The sequence below is a fragment of the Meriones unguiculatus genome, chromosome 8 (assembly GCF_030254825.1).
Source record: "Meriones unguiculatus strain TT.TT164.6M chromosome 8, Bangor_MerUng_6.1, whole genome shotgun sequence".
NCBI lineage: Eukaryota > Metazoa > Chordata > Mammalia > Rodentia > Muridae > Meriones > Meriones unguiculatus.
Window position 1 is genome coordinate 72,877,228 of NC_083356.1, and position 14,619 is coordinate 72,891,846.

Genomic DNA, 14,619 nt, shown 5'->3' on the forward strand with positions numbered 1-14,619 from the left:
CTGCTTGGGCTTAGAATGAGATCAAAATCAGGCCGGGGGAGTGTAGTGCAGTGGTAGGACTTTCTTATATGGATGGACTGACCAGAGTTTAATGCAGCTATTACTGCGCACACACACACAAAAACTACCCAGCACCTTGCACATATCCTTTCTGTAGGAATAAGTGAAGAATTAGCAAGAAATTATTGTGTCTAGAGTCAAAGCGAGCAGTCTCCAGTTTTAAGATTCTGGAATTACTCTGCACTATTAGAAGAGGGAATTTGGGGCATCAGTGCTCACTCTGCTGTTTAATGATGGTTGAACTTTAGGTACGGGTGACAGCCATTGGCAGTGAATGGGTTTCTTTGCTGCTGATAGTCATGCATCTTTGGTGATTAGGGTACCTCTTCTGTCACAGTAACTTTCTTTCTACTCCCCCATGTCAGCACCTTTGGTGATATTGTCACTTTACCTTTTGATTTATTTTTTCTGTTCACAATGTGGGTTCAGTTGAAGTAGGAATTTATTTTATTTTATTTTATTTTTATAGTTTATTTTTATTTTATGTGTATTGGTGGTTTGTCTGAGTGTTTGTCTATGTGAGAGCCTCAGATCTTGGAGTTACAGACAGTTGTGAGCTGCCATGTGGGTGCTGGAAATTGAACTCAGGTCCTCTCGAAGAGCAGTCAGTTCTCTTAACTGCTGAGCCATCTCTCCAGTCCCTGAAGTAGGAATTTCTATTGTTGGTCAAGGTGTTCTGGTTCTCCTTTGGACCTGTCTGTGCTTTTGAGGTTAAATCTTGACTAATAAAGGATGCCACCTTACATAGCCAAGGCCCTCACAATGCTTTTCCATAGGGACAGCTTGGTAGTACCCAGAGCCAAGGCCTGGTGCCTTGTGTGATGTTCGTGTTGAAGGAGATGCTTCCCAGCTACCACAAATGGCGCTACAACTCTCATGGTGTACGGGAACTGATTGGTAAGGACAACATGGGCTGAACACCCCAAAATTTCTGGGGTGTTCAGAAATTTCTTCTGGCTCCCTGAAGATCTTTCCCTTCTTTGAGTAGGGTCATTAACACAAGGAAAGCTGAATCATTGCATGTCTTTTCTGGAGTCTAGGTTGCCTAATTCTGGAGCTCATTCATGCAATACTGAACCTGTGCCAAGAGACAGACCTGCAGAGCAGGTAATGGGGGATTGTGGGGCTCAGCAGGGGGAAATGCTGTATATTGATTGTTTTAGGTCCCCTCGTTTTTTTTCCCAGCATCTCGCCTAAACTGAATCCTGTCTAGGTAGAATTTCTTCTGCTGTGATAAAACTCCATTTCTAAAAGAACTTGGGGAGGAAAGGTCCGTATTATGGTCCATCATTGAGGAAAGTCAGGGCAGGAACCTGGAGCCGGGAGCTGATGTAGAGGCTGTGAAGGAACACGGCTTAGTAGCCTGCTCAGCTTTCTTTCTTATACACCCCAGTGCCACCTGCTCAGGGATGGTACCACCCACAATGGGCTAGGTCCTCTGACATTAATCACTAATTAAGAAAATGTCCCATGGGCCATTCTGGGAGGGGAGCGTTTTCTTAATTGAAGTTGACTAGCCTTTGTCAAATTGACAAAAATTAACTAACACAAACCCAAAGTTCATTCATCTCTACTTAGGATTTACTGTCCACTGACTCAGTTGTCATTGCTCCCTATGGACAGAGAAGGACAGATGAAAGTACATGTGTGTACACGTGTAATCATTTGTTATGAGCATTATAAAAGTGATGCCTGCCCATTAGAAAGTCTCTTAGAATGCAGTTGTGCCACTGCAGAGGGGCCTGTTACCAAGTCAGTGCAGACCCCAGGCTTTTCTACTCCATGTATTCACTGTTCTGTAGCTGTGCCCTCCCTTGTTTTTATATCCCATACATTACATGAATGGGTTAGTCCTAAATTTCAGAAAACACACCCATTAATTGATGGGCTTTCAATTATTTTTCAGGGTGGTCTTTAGGACCATGTCTGAGAAAAGTGTCCAGAATATCTTCCTTCCTCAGACCCCTAATCTGCCTCACCTGTGTCCGGTTTTGAGGCACATGGGGCAGTGCTGCTTCCTTCTGGTTAAGAGCTCCAAAGCTCCTAGTAACTGAGAACCCTCTGTTCTAGCCACACGCCCAGCCTGCCTTCCCTCTGCATCTGCAGCCTTGCTTATACAGAAGCTGGACAGACAGTCATCAGTATCATGGGAATTGGTGTGGACACCATAGATATGGTGATGGCTGCTCAGCCTCGAAGGTAGGCCTTCCTCTGTGCTGCCCCGTTGGTCTTCAAGGTACCCTGCATTTTCTAAGCCCCATCTTAGCTTAACTTGTAGTTGCCTTGTTTGTTCCCCCCATATTTCTAAAATTAAAATGCAGTTACATCATTTTCCTCATTTGCTTTTCTTCCTCCAACTCCTTCCATACCCTTGCCTTGCACTCCTTCAAGTTGATGGTGTGTTTTTCTTTGTTACACCACGCCCCTACATATACACATAATGTGTGTACATAGATATAGAGATTGCTTAGTATATTTAGTATTTCTTTTATGTATGTAATTTGGGGAAGACCAGTTTGTATTAGATAATCAGTTAGGGGGCTCATCTCTGGGAATGACTATTTGTCTGCTCTCAACATTGCTTATTTACCTGTAGTTCTCTGTTTAAGCATGGAGTCATGTGAGATTTTTCCCCCTCCTTGCCTTAGCCTTAGCATGTCTATTGGTGTTGTATTCCTTCAGGTCTAATTTAGACAGCCATATTGATGAGGAATCCTGAGTTAAGCTTCACTTTATTTCTTGAATACACAATCTCATAATAGCTTTCCTGGTCCTTCCAGTTACTTTTTAAAAATAACTTTGTAGCCAGGCACAGTGACATACACCTATGATCCCAGCACTCAGGAGGCAGAGGCGGGTGGATCTCTTGAGTTTGAGGCCAACCTGGGCTATAGAGCAAGTTCTCGGATGCCCAGGGCTCTACAGAAACCCATCCTAAAAACCAACCAAACAAACAAACAAACAAAACCTTTGTATTTCCTAAGCTGTAGCTAGTGGCTGCTGCTTAGCCTCTTCTCTTTCCTAGTCTGAACTGGGCTCCCTAATAGAAGCTGGTGAGCTCTTGCAATTCTTGTTGGAATCTGATTTGTGAGCACATATACTATGAGTAAAATCACGTTATCTAAATTAAATGTAATTTCCATTTGTCAACCTAGTGATGGGCCAGAAGGTCAGGGCCAGGGCCAACTGCTGATCAAGACAGTAAAGCTGGCATTCTCTGTCACCAACAATGTTATTCGGCTGAAACCTCCTTCTAATGTGGTGTCCCCCTTGGAACAGGCTCTTACACAGCATGGTATGTATTTCTCTTCCTCAGCTACATTTCTGCCATAAAGACATTATATTAAATGCCCTATGTTTGAACATCAGGAGTTGTTCTCAGCTCATTTCTTTAGCTTTGGAAGCAAAAGGACTGCATCATACTTTATTCTGGCCTCCTGATGATGACATAGTAATACTTAAAGATAGAGGCTGGACTCAGGTTTCCTTGGTTCAAGTTTAGGTTTCGGTCAGCCGTGTGAAAACCTCAGGCATATTTAAGCTCTGTCTCAGATTCTCATCCACAGTGGCATCGTGGTAAATGCCTGCAATCCCAGCATCCTTGGAAACTGAGGCAGGAGTACAAGCTAGGCCACCCAATGTGAGACCATATTTAAAAAGAAAAAAAAAAAAAAAAAAGATTTCTTAACTGTAGGGTGGGTCTAACATCACTGTCCCTGACAAGAGATGATGAAAGTGAGTTGATAACGGATAGCTGCAGTGACAGTATACAGAGGAGATGAGTAGTGTGATCCCTGCCTATCTTTCAGCACTCCACAGGCAGTGGTCTTTATAGCAGAAACAACAGCACAGAAATGACCTTCAAAATACTTTAGCTCATATCACTGTGTGACTTTCAAGTTGGTTTAATCTATGGCTCGATCATATTTTCATTAATGTTTTATATCATGTCTAAGACCATTTATACCTTTTAATTCTTTTTCATTTGCTGTACTGGGGATTGAACCCAGAGCCTTATGCATGTTAGCAGGTGCTCCACTATTAAGTTACTGCTCTTGCCCAGTTACTTTATTTTCCTTGGAGACCTTGGATGGTCTTAAACTGATTATGTAGCCAAGAATATGTTTATGTGCATGATGTCTGGGTGTCAGCTCTTTCTTCCCATATGTGGGTCCTGGGAGTTGAACTATGGTCATCAGGCTTAGCAGCAAGTACCTTAATCCATTGGGTCGTTTCGCTGACCCCTCGGTCCTTCAATTTCTGGTCATAACTTTCTTCACCTCTCAAGTGCTGAGATTGCAAGCATGTGCTGCTTTGTCTGGCTAAAGGGTTTTTGTGTTTTCTGAGTTTGTGTGTATATGTGTGTACACATACGTACACAAGTATATAGACTGGAGCTTGGTTCTCTCTCCAGCATGTGGATCTGAGGGATTGAATTGGGTCATCAGACTTTTACCCACTGAGCCATCTCACTAGCCTTACTGCTTAAGGTTTGAGTTGTCAGATTTTTTTCTTTTAAATTTCAGGACAATGGTCTTTGTAACCTATTTATTAAAGAATATTCCTTTAAATTTTTATCTGTGCCATTGTATTGAACTATGCATTGTGTTGACCCAAAATCCTGCTTATATCTTTGTACCTGAGAACAAGACAAGATGAACTAGCCACCTGGACTTACTCTGGCCCAGTGGACAGTGTTTTGGAGGAACTCTAATTAGTGGCCAGAACCCATCTGTCTCTTTTCTTTGCTGCAGGTGCTCATGGGAACAACCTCATTGCTGTCCTAGCCAAGTACATCTACCACAGACATGACCCAGCTTTGCCGCGTCTGGCCATCCAGCTTCTGAAACGTTTGGCCACGGTAAGATCCATGTAGCCAGCCAGAGTCATGCGACATGAGCTTTCTCTGCTGCCCTCCACTTCTCTATTTTTTTTTTTTTTTAATGTCTTGTAGTGCTTGATATGGAAGTCAAGACCTTATACTGCTGGGCAAGCACTCTACCACTAAGTTTTGTACTCCTTTGTGTGGGTATGTGTGTGGGTGTGTCTACCGAGTACAGGTACCCACTTAGGCCAGAAATGTTGGCATCACAGGCCGATATGAGCAGCCTGATGGGGGGCTAGGAATCAAACTGAATTCCTTTGTAAAAGCAGTACCTGCTCCTGCTCTCATCACTGAGTCATCTCTTCAGCCCCAGTTTATTTTTTAGATTTTTTATTTTATGTACATGAGTGTTTTGACTGTGTGTGTGTGTATGTGTGTATATGTATGTATGTATGTATACCACCTGTGTGCCTGGTGTCCAAAGTGTTGAGAGGGTTTTAGAGTCACAGATGGCTATAAGCTACTATGTGGGTGCTGAGAAACAAGCCTCAGTTCTCTGCAAAAAAAAAAAAAATGTTTGTTTGTTTGTTTTTTGGTTGGTTTTGGTTTTTGAGACAATCTCACATTCAAGCTGGTCAGAAACTCACAGCCTATCCTTTCTGAGTTCTGGGATTAAAAGTATGCACTACCAGTCCAGCTAAGTGCAAGTGTTTTTAACCAGTGAGCTGTCTCTCTAGCCCCTTCACTTTATACACTTAATACCAAAATTTATATCCTTACCCGATGGCATCAGCAGTTCTTTTTGTCAGTCTAATAGATAGATAACCTCATTTTGTTTGTTTGTTTTCTTCGAGAGAGGTTTCTCCGTGTAGACTTGGCTGTCATGGACTCGTTTTGTAGTCCAGGCTGGCCTTGAACTCACAGAGATCTGCTTGCGTCTGTCTCTTGAGTGCTGGGATTACAGACATTCGCCACCACCACCCAACTGATAACCTTATTTTTTACTTAATTTAACATCCGTGAGTGTGCATGCACATGTACATGAATATGCACATGGGTGCATATGTGTGTCAAAGCCAGAGGTCAACGTTAGTGTCTTTCTCAATCACTGTCCATCTCAGTTTTTGAGAGTCTCATTGAATCTGGCGCTGGTTTGTTGGCTATGCCGGCTTATCAGCAAAACCAGGGCTCCTCTGGCTTCTGCCTCCCCAACACTAAGATTAGAGGCTACTCTCAGCTGTTAGTGGGTGTTGAGCATCTGAGCTCAGGTCTTTGTGCTCTAGCTAACTGACCCATCTCTCCAGCCTTTAGTAAGTTCTTTCACCCTAGAAATGTATGTCTGGGTTGTTTTCTTATTTTCCATTTCCTAGAATTCCTTAATGCCCTTCTGTGGAACCCTGCTGGACATTTTCTGGACCTAGAGCCTTAAACCTGGGCTAGAAAGATAGCTCAGAGGTTAGGAGCACTGGCTGCTCCTCCAAAGGTCCTGAGTTCAACTCCCAACAACCACATGGTGGCTCACAACCACCTATAATGAGATCTAGTGCCCTCTTTTAGTGAGCAGGTGTACATGCAGGCAGAACTCTATTACGTAATGAAAATGAATGAAGGAATGAAGGAATCTTTTAAAAAAGAAAAAAACAAAACCAAACAATCCTATACACAAACCAAAAAGGGGAAAAAAAAAAACAGACTACAGTTCTACAATTAGACCCTTAAAGCTGTGTGTTCTGGTCTCCAGGTGGCACCAATGTCAGTGTATGCTTGCCTGGGCAGTGATGCCGCTGCTATTCGTGATGCCTTCCTGACCCGCCTCCAGAGCAAGATTGAGGACATGCGCATCAAAGTCATGATTCTGGAATTCCTTACAGTTGCTGTAGAGACACAGCCAGGTCTCATAGAGCTGTTTTTGAATCTGGAGGTGAAGGATGGCAGCAACGGCTCTAAGGTCAGCCTGCACTTTGAGTGAAGCTGGGTGATGGCTGCTTGGAAGTGCAGTTATGAAACTTGAATGCCCACCTGTCCCTCTTGTAGGAATTCAGCCTTGGTGTGTGGAGCTGCCTCCATGTGGTGCTGGAGCTGATTGATTCCCAGCAGCAAGATCGATACTGGTGCCCACCCCTGTTGCATCGTGCAGCCATTGCCTTCCTTCATGCCCTGTGGCAAGACCGTAGAGATAGTGCTATGCTTGTCCTCAGAACCAAGTATGTCCCCTCGGGACAGTAGCTGACCCATGAACTTATCTGTTCTTGTCTATAAGATGGAAGTAGGTTTGTTGTGAGGTCATCTTATTATGTATAGAATACTTAGTACCCAGTTCAGACTGGGGACGCTTACATGTCTTTTTTCTTTCCTTTTTCTCTTTATTTACTTATTTGCTTTTTTGGGACAAGTTCTCGTGTAGCTTTGGCTGAGCTTGCTATGTAGACCTTTGCCTTCAACTCATAGTGACCTTGTAGCCCTCTGCTTTCCATGTGTAGAGATTAAAGGCTTTACCAGCACAGGTAGATGTTTTGTTGTTGTTGTTTTTCACTTTTTTTTTTTACATTTTTTTAATTTTATGTTTATTGATCTTTTGCCTACATGTATATCTGTGTGAGGGTGTCTGATCCCCTAGCACTGGAGTTCTAAGATGTGAGCTGCCGTGTGGGTGCTGGGAATTCACCCTGGGTCCTCTGGAAGAGCAGCCAGTGCTCTTAACCTCCGAGCCATTTCTCCAGCCCTTTTGTTTTTAAATTTTTACTGTGAATTGCAAGCACATGTCACAGAGCTATGTGTGGCCAAAGGACAATTTCTACGATGTGGATCCCAGGGATTGAACTCAGATTATCAGTCTTAGTGATCAGTGTTTTAGTCATCTCACCAGCCCAGATGCTGTTGCTGCTGCTCCTGCTGTTTCTGCTGCTGCTCCTCCTCTTCTGTTTTGTTCGTTTATTTTTATTTTTTTGAGACAGTTTCTGTATAGCTTTGCCTGTCCTGGAACTTGCTCTATAGACCAAGCTGGCCTCTACCTCTATCTTCTCTTTTTGCCTCAGCCTCCCAAGTGCTGGGGTTAAAGGTGTGGGCTGCTACTGCCTGGCTCCCAGCTGCACTTCTTAAGTGAAAGGTGTAGTTTCATTTATGGACTGTTAATGTTTATAAAGGAATAGTTTATAAAAACATTATAGGTTTAGGCCATTAAATATGAAAAAAATATTAGCAAGGGGGACTAGTGAGATGGGCACTGTGGGGGAAAAGTGGCATTTAAACAAGTGTTTTTGTTCTAGACCCAAATTTTGGGAGAATTTAACCAGTCCACTGTTTGGAAGTCTTTCTCCTCCCTCAGAGACATCTGAGGTAAGCTATGTGGAGGGTAGGACAGTGCCTGGGAGTCCCTGGGAGGAAAGGTGGAAAAACGGATCCTTGAGTTAGATACAGAATGTTTCATGAGAAGGTTCTTCTGCAGAGCACTGTCTTGTTTCCTGTTGTCTGGGAAGCAGGGTGGCATGCCTGCTCTGGGTGGAAGGCTCTGCCCCCTAAACATTGTGGACCTGGTGTCCTGCATTGGTGGGTGCCATTTGCATTCCATAAAGATGTGATGACTTGTTTTCTAAGTGTTAGGTCCTTGCTCTCAGCAGGGGTTGGGAGTGTTTCTCCATGTAATTGGTATGGTTTGCTCTCCCCTCCACAGCCCAGCATCCTGGAAACCTGTGCCCTAATCATGAAGATAATATGTTTGGAGATATACTATGTAGTTAAGTGAGTGTTTCCCCTCAAAGTGGTTTTGTTGGTATTGTTTTTTACTGTTTGCATAGTGCTGGGGATCAAACTCCAGGCTTTTTGCATGCCAGCTCTCTCCCATGAAATTTTAATCAAAGATGGGGGTGGGGAGTGGAATGGTAGAGAGGCCTATCACTGAATTCATGGTTGCTAAGCCAGACACAAAGGAGAGATGGTCTGGCTCATTAGATGGAGGGCCAGTGAACAGTCCCTTCCAGTGCACTGGTAGCATTTATGATTGTCAGAGCTGAGCCGGGAGCGGTGATGCACACCTTTAATCCCAGCACTCAGGGAGGTAGAGGCAGGCAGATCGCCATGAGTTTGAGGACAGCCTGGTGTACAAAGTGAGTCTGGGATAGCCAAGGCTGCACAGAAAAACCCTGTCTCGGGGGAAAAAAGAGAGAGAATGTTATTGTTAAAGCAGATTCTGTATGCCTGGGATTTAATGGAGGAGACTTTTCTGAAAGGGCCTCAGCTTTGTTTATTACTTTGGAGCTTATCCTAGAGCTGGGTGCCATATGCTCATCTCCTTCCCACCTATTTTGAATCCTGACTGGAGTTTGTTTTCTTGACATCATAGGGGTTCATTAGACCAGTCATTAAAAGATATACTCAAGAAGTTTTCTAGCGAGAAACGCTTTGCCTACTGGTCAGGGTACGTCAAGTCTTTGGCAGTTTACATGGCTGAAACAGAGGGCAGCAGCTGCACGTCCTTGCTGGAGTATCAAATGCTGGTCTCGGCCTGGAGGATGCTGCTCATCATTGCCACCAGCCACGTAAGCACATGCAGATCCTTGGGGTAAAGTGAATGCAACAGAGTATATGCCCTAAGATGAGGATGGGCAGGTGCCTGGGGCTGAGGCTTGATAGGACATCTTGGGGACAAGACAGAGAAACAGTTCTAAATCTATGACACATCCTGAAGGCCTTCACTGTTGGGACTGGATAGGTCTGGGGTGTGCCTCTTACAAGGTGGTATTGCTTTGGTGCTATGCCTTCTGGTCACTAGGTATCTGTGCCTTGACTGCTGCAGCAGGAGCCTGGACCTCTTAGCTGTTTGTTTTCATTGGTTCTAAAAAAAAAAAGGACAGGCCATTGGCTCTTCACTGTATAGTGAGTCTTTTAAATTTTTACTTACTATTAGTGTATGCAAATGTATGTGGTGGTCAGAAGACAAATTTGCTGAATCAGTCCTACCTTCATGTGTCAGCCCTGGGAATTGAACTCAGGTCATCAGGCTTGTTCAGCAAGTGCCTTTAACCACTTTAACCACAGCTTCTCAGCCAGGTTTTTCAAGACAGGGTTCCTCTGTGTAACCTTGGCAGTCCTGTACCTGCTTTGTAGACTAGGCTGGCCTCAAACTCACAGAAATCCACCTGCCTCTGCTTCCCTGAGTGCTGAGGTTACAGTTGTGAGCTACCACACCTGGCTCCCAGCTAGGTTTTAAAGAGTGAGAGTTGTTGTTTGGGAAGAGTTTGCACCATTCTTGGCATTTTTCAGTTTAACACTATTGTGCTGTGTCATAGTGCATAGTGCTAGAGTGTTCTTCAGAGCATCTGGACCGTATCTTTACTTACTTACAGCCTAACCTTGGCAGATGCCTCTTTGTTCCAAAAACATCACACATCTCTCTAACTTGTGTGCCCTGAGTTTTGAGCCTAGAAGGAATAGGTCTGGGCATGCTTTTGTTGGGATGTGATATCCACCAACCCCTGAGGCTTCAGGCCTACCACAAGGCTTAGCCACTTGATAGTGTAATGTCCATTTCACTGCCTTTTAAAATCCAACCAGGACCTGGCAGAGTCGCACACACCTTTAATCCCAGCAACTCTGTATGCAGAGGCCAGTTAATCTCTTAAATTCAAGGCTAGCCTGGTCTATGGAGTGAGTTCCAGAACAGCCAGAGCTACATAATGAGACCCTTCTGGGTAGAGGGAGGGAATCCAACCAAACAAAAAAATTTTTTTTTTTTTTTTTTTTTTTAGATTTATTATTTATATAGTATACTATTGCCTGCATATATGTCTGCAGGCCAGAAGAGGGCACCAGATCTCATTATAGATGGTTATAAGTCACAATGTGGTTGCTGGGAATTGAACTCACGAAGAACAGCCAGTGTTCTTAATCTCTGGGTCATCTCTCTAGGTCCCAAATAGCAATTCTTAAGTTGTACCTCTGCTCTCCTATACCTGATGGACCTTGTCCCCCTCTCCCTCCTTTGCTATTAGAATATTTGTTCTGTACCTGCAGGTACCAGGGATATAGCAGTGAATAGGCAGGAAAGGCCTGCTCTTATGGTGAGGAGAAAGGTGGCCCACAGTGTCAACTAAGGCTCATAGGGGCTCCAGAGACTGAAACAACAAACATGGATCCTGTATGTGTCTAAGCATGGTTCTCTATATATATGTTATGGATGTGTGGCTTAGTGTTCTTGTGGGTCTCCCAACAGTGGGAGCAGGGCCTGTCTCTTGACTCTCTTGCTTGTGCTTGGGACCCTTTCTCCTGCTACTAGGTTGTTCTGTCCAGCCTTAACATGAGGGTTTGTGCCTATTCTTACAGTAACTCATGCCATGTTCAGTTGATATCCCTGGGAGGCCCACTTTTCCTTTTTCTTGGAAGGGAAAAAGTAGATCTGGAGGAGAGGAGAGGAGAGGCCAGGGAAGGGACTGAGAGGAGTGGTGGGAGGGGAAACGGCAGTCAGGTGTAATGTATGAGAGAATAATAAAAAGAGAGGGGCTAAGTTATAAATTCACAGATGAAAAATATAACTTGAGATTGTAATACTTAGCTATAATAGCTAAGAAGGTGCTGTGGTGGTTAGCACATGAGGTACTAGTAGTCACAGTGGCCTCTGAAGGGACTCAGACACCTAAGTATGTGAAAAGCCTGTCTGCTGAGCAAGAAGTCTAGACAGAAGAAATTCTAGTTGTCAAGTCCTGTGGTAGAAAGCACTTGGTATGTATGGGAACAATGGAAGAGCCAGGTGGTGGTTGGCACCTGCTAATCAGGAGGCTGAAGCACAGAGGATTGTGAGTTAGGGACAGCCTGCAGAACAACATGGTGAAACCAGTTCCAGAAAAACTGGAGGGAGGTTGTAGGGAGGGCTGGGTTCCAGTGGGCACAGGTGGGGTTGAAGGTCATGTGGCAGGTGAGGCTTGAAGCCCTGGGAAGCCTTTGAAAACTGCCTACCACAGGAAGGGTGTAATTCTGAGGAGGAGCCAATATGGTTTTCATCTCAACAGTTCTAGAGTGAACCAAGAAACTGCAGGGCTAGAAGCTTCATTTTAATCCGGGACACCATGACTTTCCAAATTGGTAATTGCTTCTTAAGGCCCTTCATTTCTTGGCTCTTAAAGTCTGACCCAAACATAATCTTTTTCTGTCCACTTGCAGGCAGACATCATGCACTTGACTGACATGGCAGTGCGTCGCCAGCTCTTTCTTGATGTGCTTGATGGGACCAAAGCATTAGTAAGTATGTGTGGGAAGTTTCCTTTCCCTAAGGTCACATAGGGCCTTCACAGTCTGGCAGCTGCTCAGAGGTCAGTCAGGTGGCCTGGGAGGTGAGACTGCAGTGGTAAATAGGTGGCCCAGCTCCTTGCACCTGATTGCACCTGTCAGTACATGATGAGCGGGCAAGGCCAAAGATATTCTATCTTTGTAGCTGTGTCTGCTTATAGGCAGCCAGATGCGTGACTGCTCTGCCATTCCTCATTCCTCCCTTCAGCTCCTTGTTGCAACATCAGTGAACTGCCTCCGACTGGGCTCCATGATGTGCACTCTGCTGCTCATCCTCCTGCGGCAATGGAAGAGGTGAGTTCTGTGACCTCAACAGTGCCTGCCAGCTCTTCCTCACTGACCCTTCCTTTCTTGAAGGGGAGAAGGGCTCTAGCATACTTTGCCAGAAAGGGAGCAGCTCGGCATACAAACCTGCAGTGAGGCAGCCTGCCTGTGGCTTTGGAGGTGCACTGGGGACAGTGAGTGAGGTATGCTGCTTCTGCCCTTGTTCCTTCAGAGAGTTGGGTGCTGTGGATAAAATCCTTGGGTCCTTGACAGAGGTCCTGGAAGGGGTGCTCCAGGCAGACCAGCAGCTCATGGAAAAGACCAAGGCCAAGGTGTTCTCTGCATTCATTACAGTATTACAGATGAAGGAAATGCGAGGTGAGCAGGCAGCCTAGGCGCCAGCTCCTAACATGGGGCCACGCGTGCTTTCTGTGAGTCTCCAGGTTTCAGTCTTTATTTCCCACTGTGCCTTCCTCTCCCAGTAATATGACACTCTCCCTCTTGGTACGTAACTGCCTTTCCAGCCCCTGCCTGGAGCGAAAGCCTTGGCATACAGTGAAAATGGCCTGCCTTGTATGACAGCACCCCTTCCCATCTGTTCTGCAGTAAGTGATATCCCCCAGTACTCCCAGCTGGTGCTCAATGTCTGCGAGACCCTCCAAGAAGAGGTGATTACACTCTTTGATCAGACCCGCCACAGCCTGGCATCAGGCGGTGTTGCAGAGGACAAGGACAGCATGGAAACGGATGACTGCCCTCGGCCCCGGCACAAGGACCAGCGTGATGGGGTGAGGGAGGATCAGCAGGCACTGTGACAGCAGATAGACTATACTCACAGCTGCCACTAGCCTGGGGGGAGATGGGAAGGTGAGAGCCTGAGGATCCCCAGAGCCCTGTGGGGTCAGGGCATTGAGGAAAGCACATGGAGCGGCATCATGCTCTGCCATTTCAGCATGACTAGTCAAACAGGCAGCGTGGGCCTGGCAGGAAGGTTAGACCATAAGAAGTGAAGAAGTGTCTGTCCAGCTCAGTATCTTCTGGTGGCCTGATCACTGGTTGATCTGAGCAGGGTAAAATGAGGACAGCAGGGGTGGGCTGGAGGGAGCTACTTTACAGGGTAAGGACAGAGGACCTTTAAACAATTCAGTCTCTAGAAGATGATGATGCAGTATAGAACAATGTTCTTTTCCTTTTTTTTTTTTTTTTTCTCCCTTTGGTGGGGTCAGGATTCAAGACAGGGTTTCTCTGTATAACAGCCCTGGCTATCCTGGACCAGGGCTGGCCTCAAACCCATAGAGATCTGCTTGCCTTTGCCTCCCAAGAACTGGGATTAAAGGTGTGCACCACCACACCTGACTGTAGATCATGACCTGTTTGGTTACTACCAGCAAGGGTTGTTTTGTTTTGTTTGAGGTAGAGTCCTACTGTGTAGTCCAGGCTAGCCTCTACCTCTTTCTGCCCCAGCCTCCTAAGTGCTGACATTACAGGTGTGTACTACTAGTCTAAAGAGAATTTTGAGCATATTTTGCATGGTATGAAAGCGGGTACTGTTAGTGGAAAACAATGTTTATTCTAGGGCACAATCTTAAGTGTCTTGGTATAAGTTGTAGTTAAAAATGAGTGTATTGTCTTCCTCTGTCTTGGTGTACTCTTTTGAAGAAGGGTCTCTTCCTGAGTCTGGAGCTCATGTTTTCTCAGGGAGGCCGTAAGCTAGGAAGAGTGCTGCAGATACAGGCATGTGTGGAACTTCTGGCTTGTTATTTGAGTGCGAGCACCCAAACTACAGTCCTCAGGACTGGATCGCAAGCAGTACTCGATGCTGAGCCATCGCTCTAGCTCCATTATTTTTAATTAATTTTTTTAGATTTATTTTATGTATATGAGTGTTTTGTCTGCATGTATGTATGTACACTGCATGCATGCATGCCTGGTGCCCCCAGAGACAAAAAGAGGGCAGCAGATCCTCTGGAACTGGAGTTAGATATAGTTTTGAGCCACCATATGGTTGCTGGAAACCAAAGCTGGGTTCTTTGCAAGAACAAGTGTTCTGAGCTGCTCAAACATTTTCCACCCCATCCTTCTTTTAAAAGTGAGGTGTACTGACTGTAGATCATTGGGCTTAGTCCCTTTTTAAAGTAAACAAAGGTATTTGGTGGCTGATGTGGGTCAAATTGTCCACAAAAAGTCATTTA

The 14,619-nt window shown here is 45.1% G+C and overlaps 1 protein-coding gene across 4 annotated transcripts in view; it reads left to right on the forward strand.

Moving 5' to 3' along the window:
• Nup188 (nucleoporin 188) overlaps window positions 1–14,619 on the forward strand; it is a 55,321-nt gene that overhangs the window by 35,898 nt on the left and 4,804 nt on the right. For all 4 annotated transcript variants that reach the window (XM_060389862.1, XM_060389864.1, XM_060389863.1 and 1 more), the window contains exons 21-34: window positions 837–957; window positions 1,101–1,167; window positions 2,131–2,259; window positions 3,216–3,355; window positions 4,815–4,921; window positions 6,627–6,833; window positions 6,920–7,089; window positions 8,152–8,221; window positions 8,556–8,623; window positions 9,225–9,420; window positions 12,038–12,115; window positions 12,372–12,457; window positions 12,660–12,805; window positions 13,034–13,215. In XM_060389862.1, coding sequence (XP_060245845.1) covers window positions 837–957; window positions 1,101–1,167; window positions 2,131–2,259; window positions 3,216–3,355; window positions 4,815–4,921; window positions 6,627–6,833; window positions 6,920–7,089; window positions 8,152–8,221; window positions 8,556–8,623; window positions 9,225–9,420; window positions 12,038–12,115; window positions 12,372–12,457; window positions 12,660–12,805; window positions 13,034–13,215 — 1,767 coding nt within the window. The remainder of the gene's footprint in view (window positions 1–836; window positions 958–1,100; window positions 1,168–2,130; window positions 2,260–3,215; window positions 3,356–4,814; window positions 4,922–6,626; window positions 6,834–6,919; window positions 7,090–8,151; window positions 8,222–8,555; window positions 8,624–9,224; window positions 9,421–12,037; window positions 12,116–12,371; window positions 12,458–12,659; window positions 12,806–13,033; window positions 13,216–14,619) is intronic.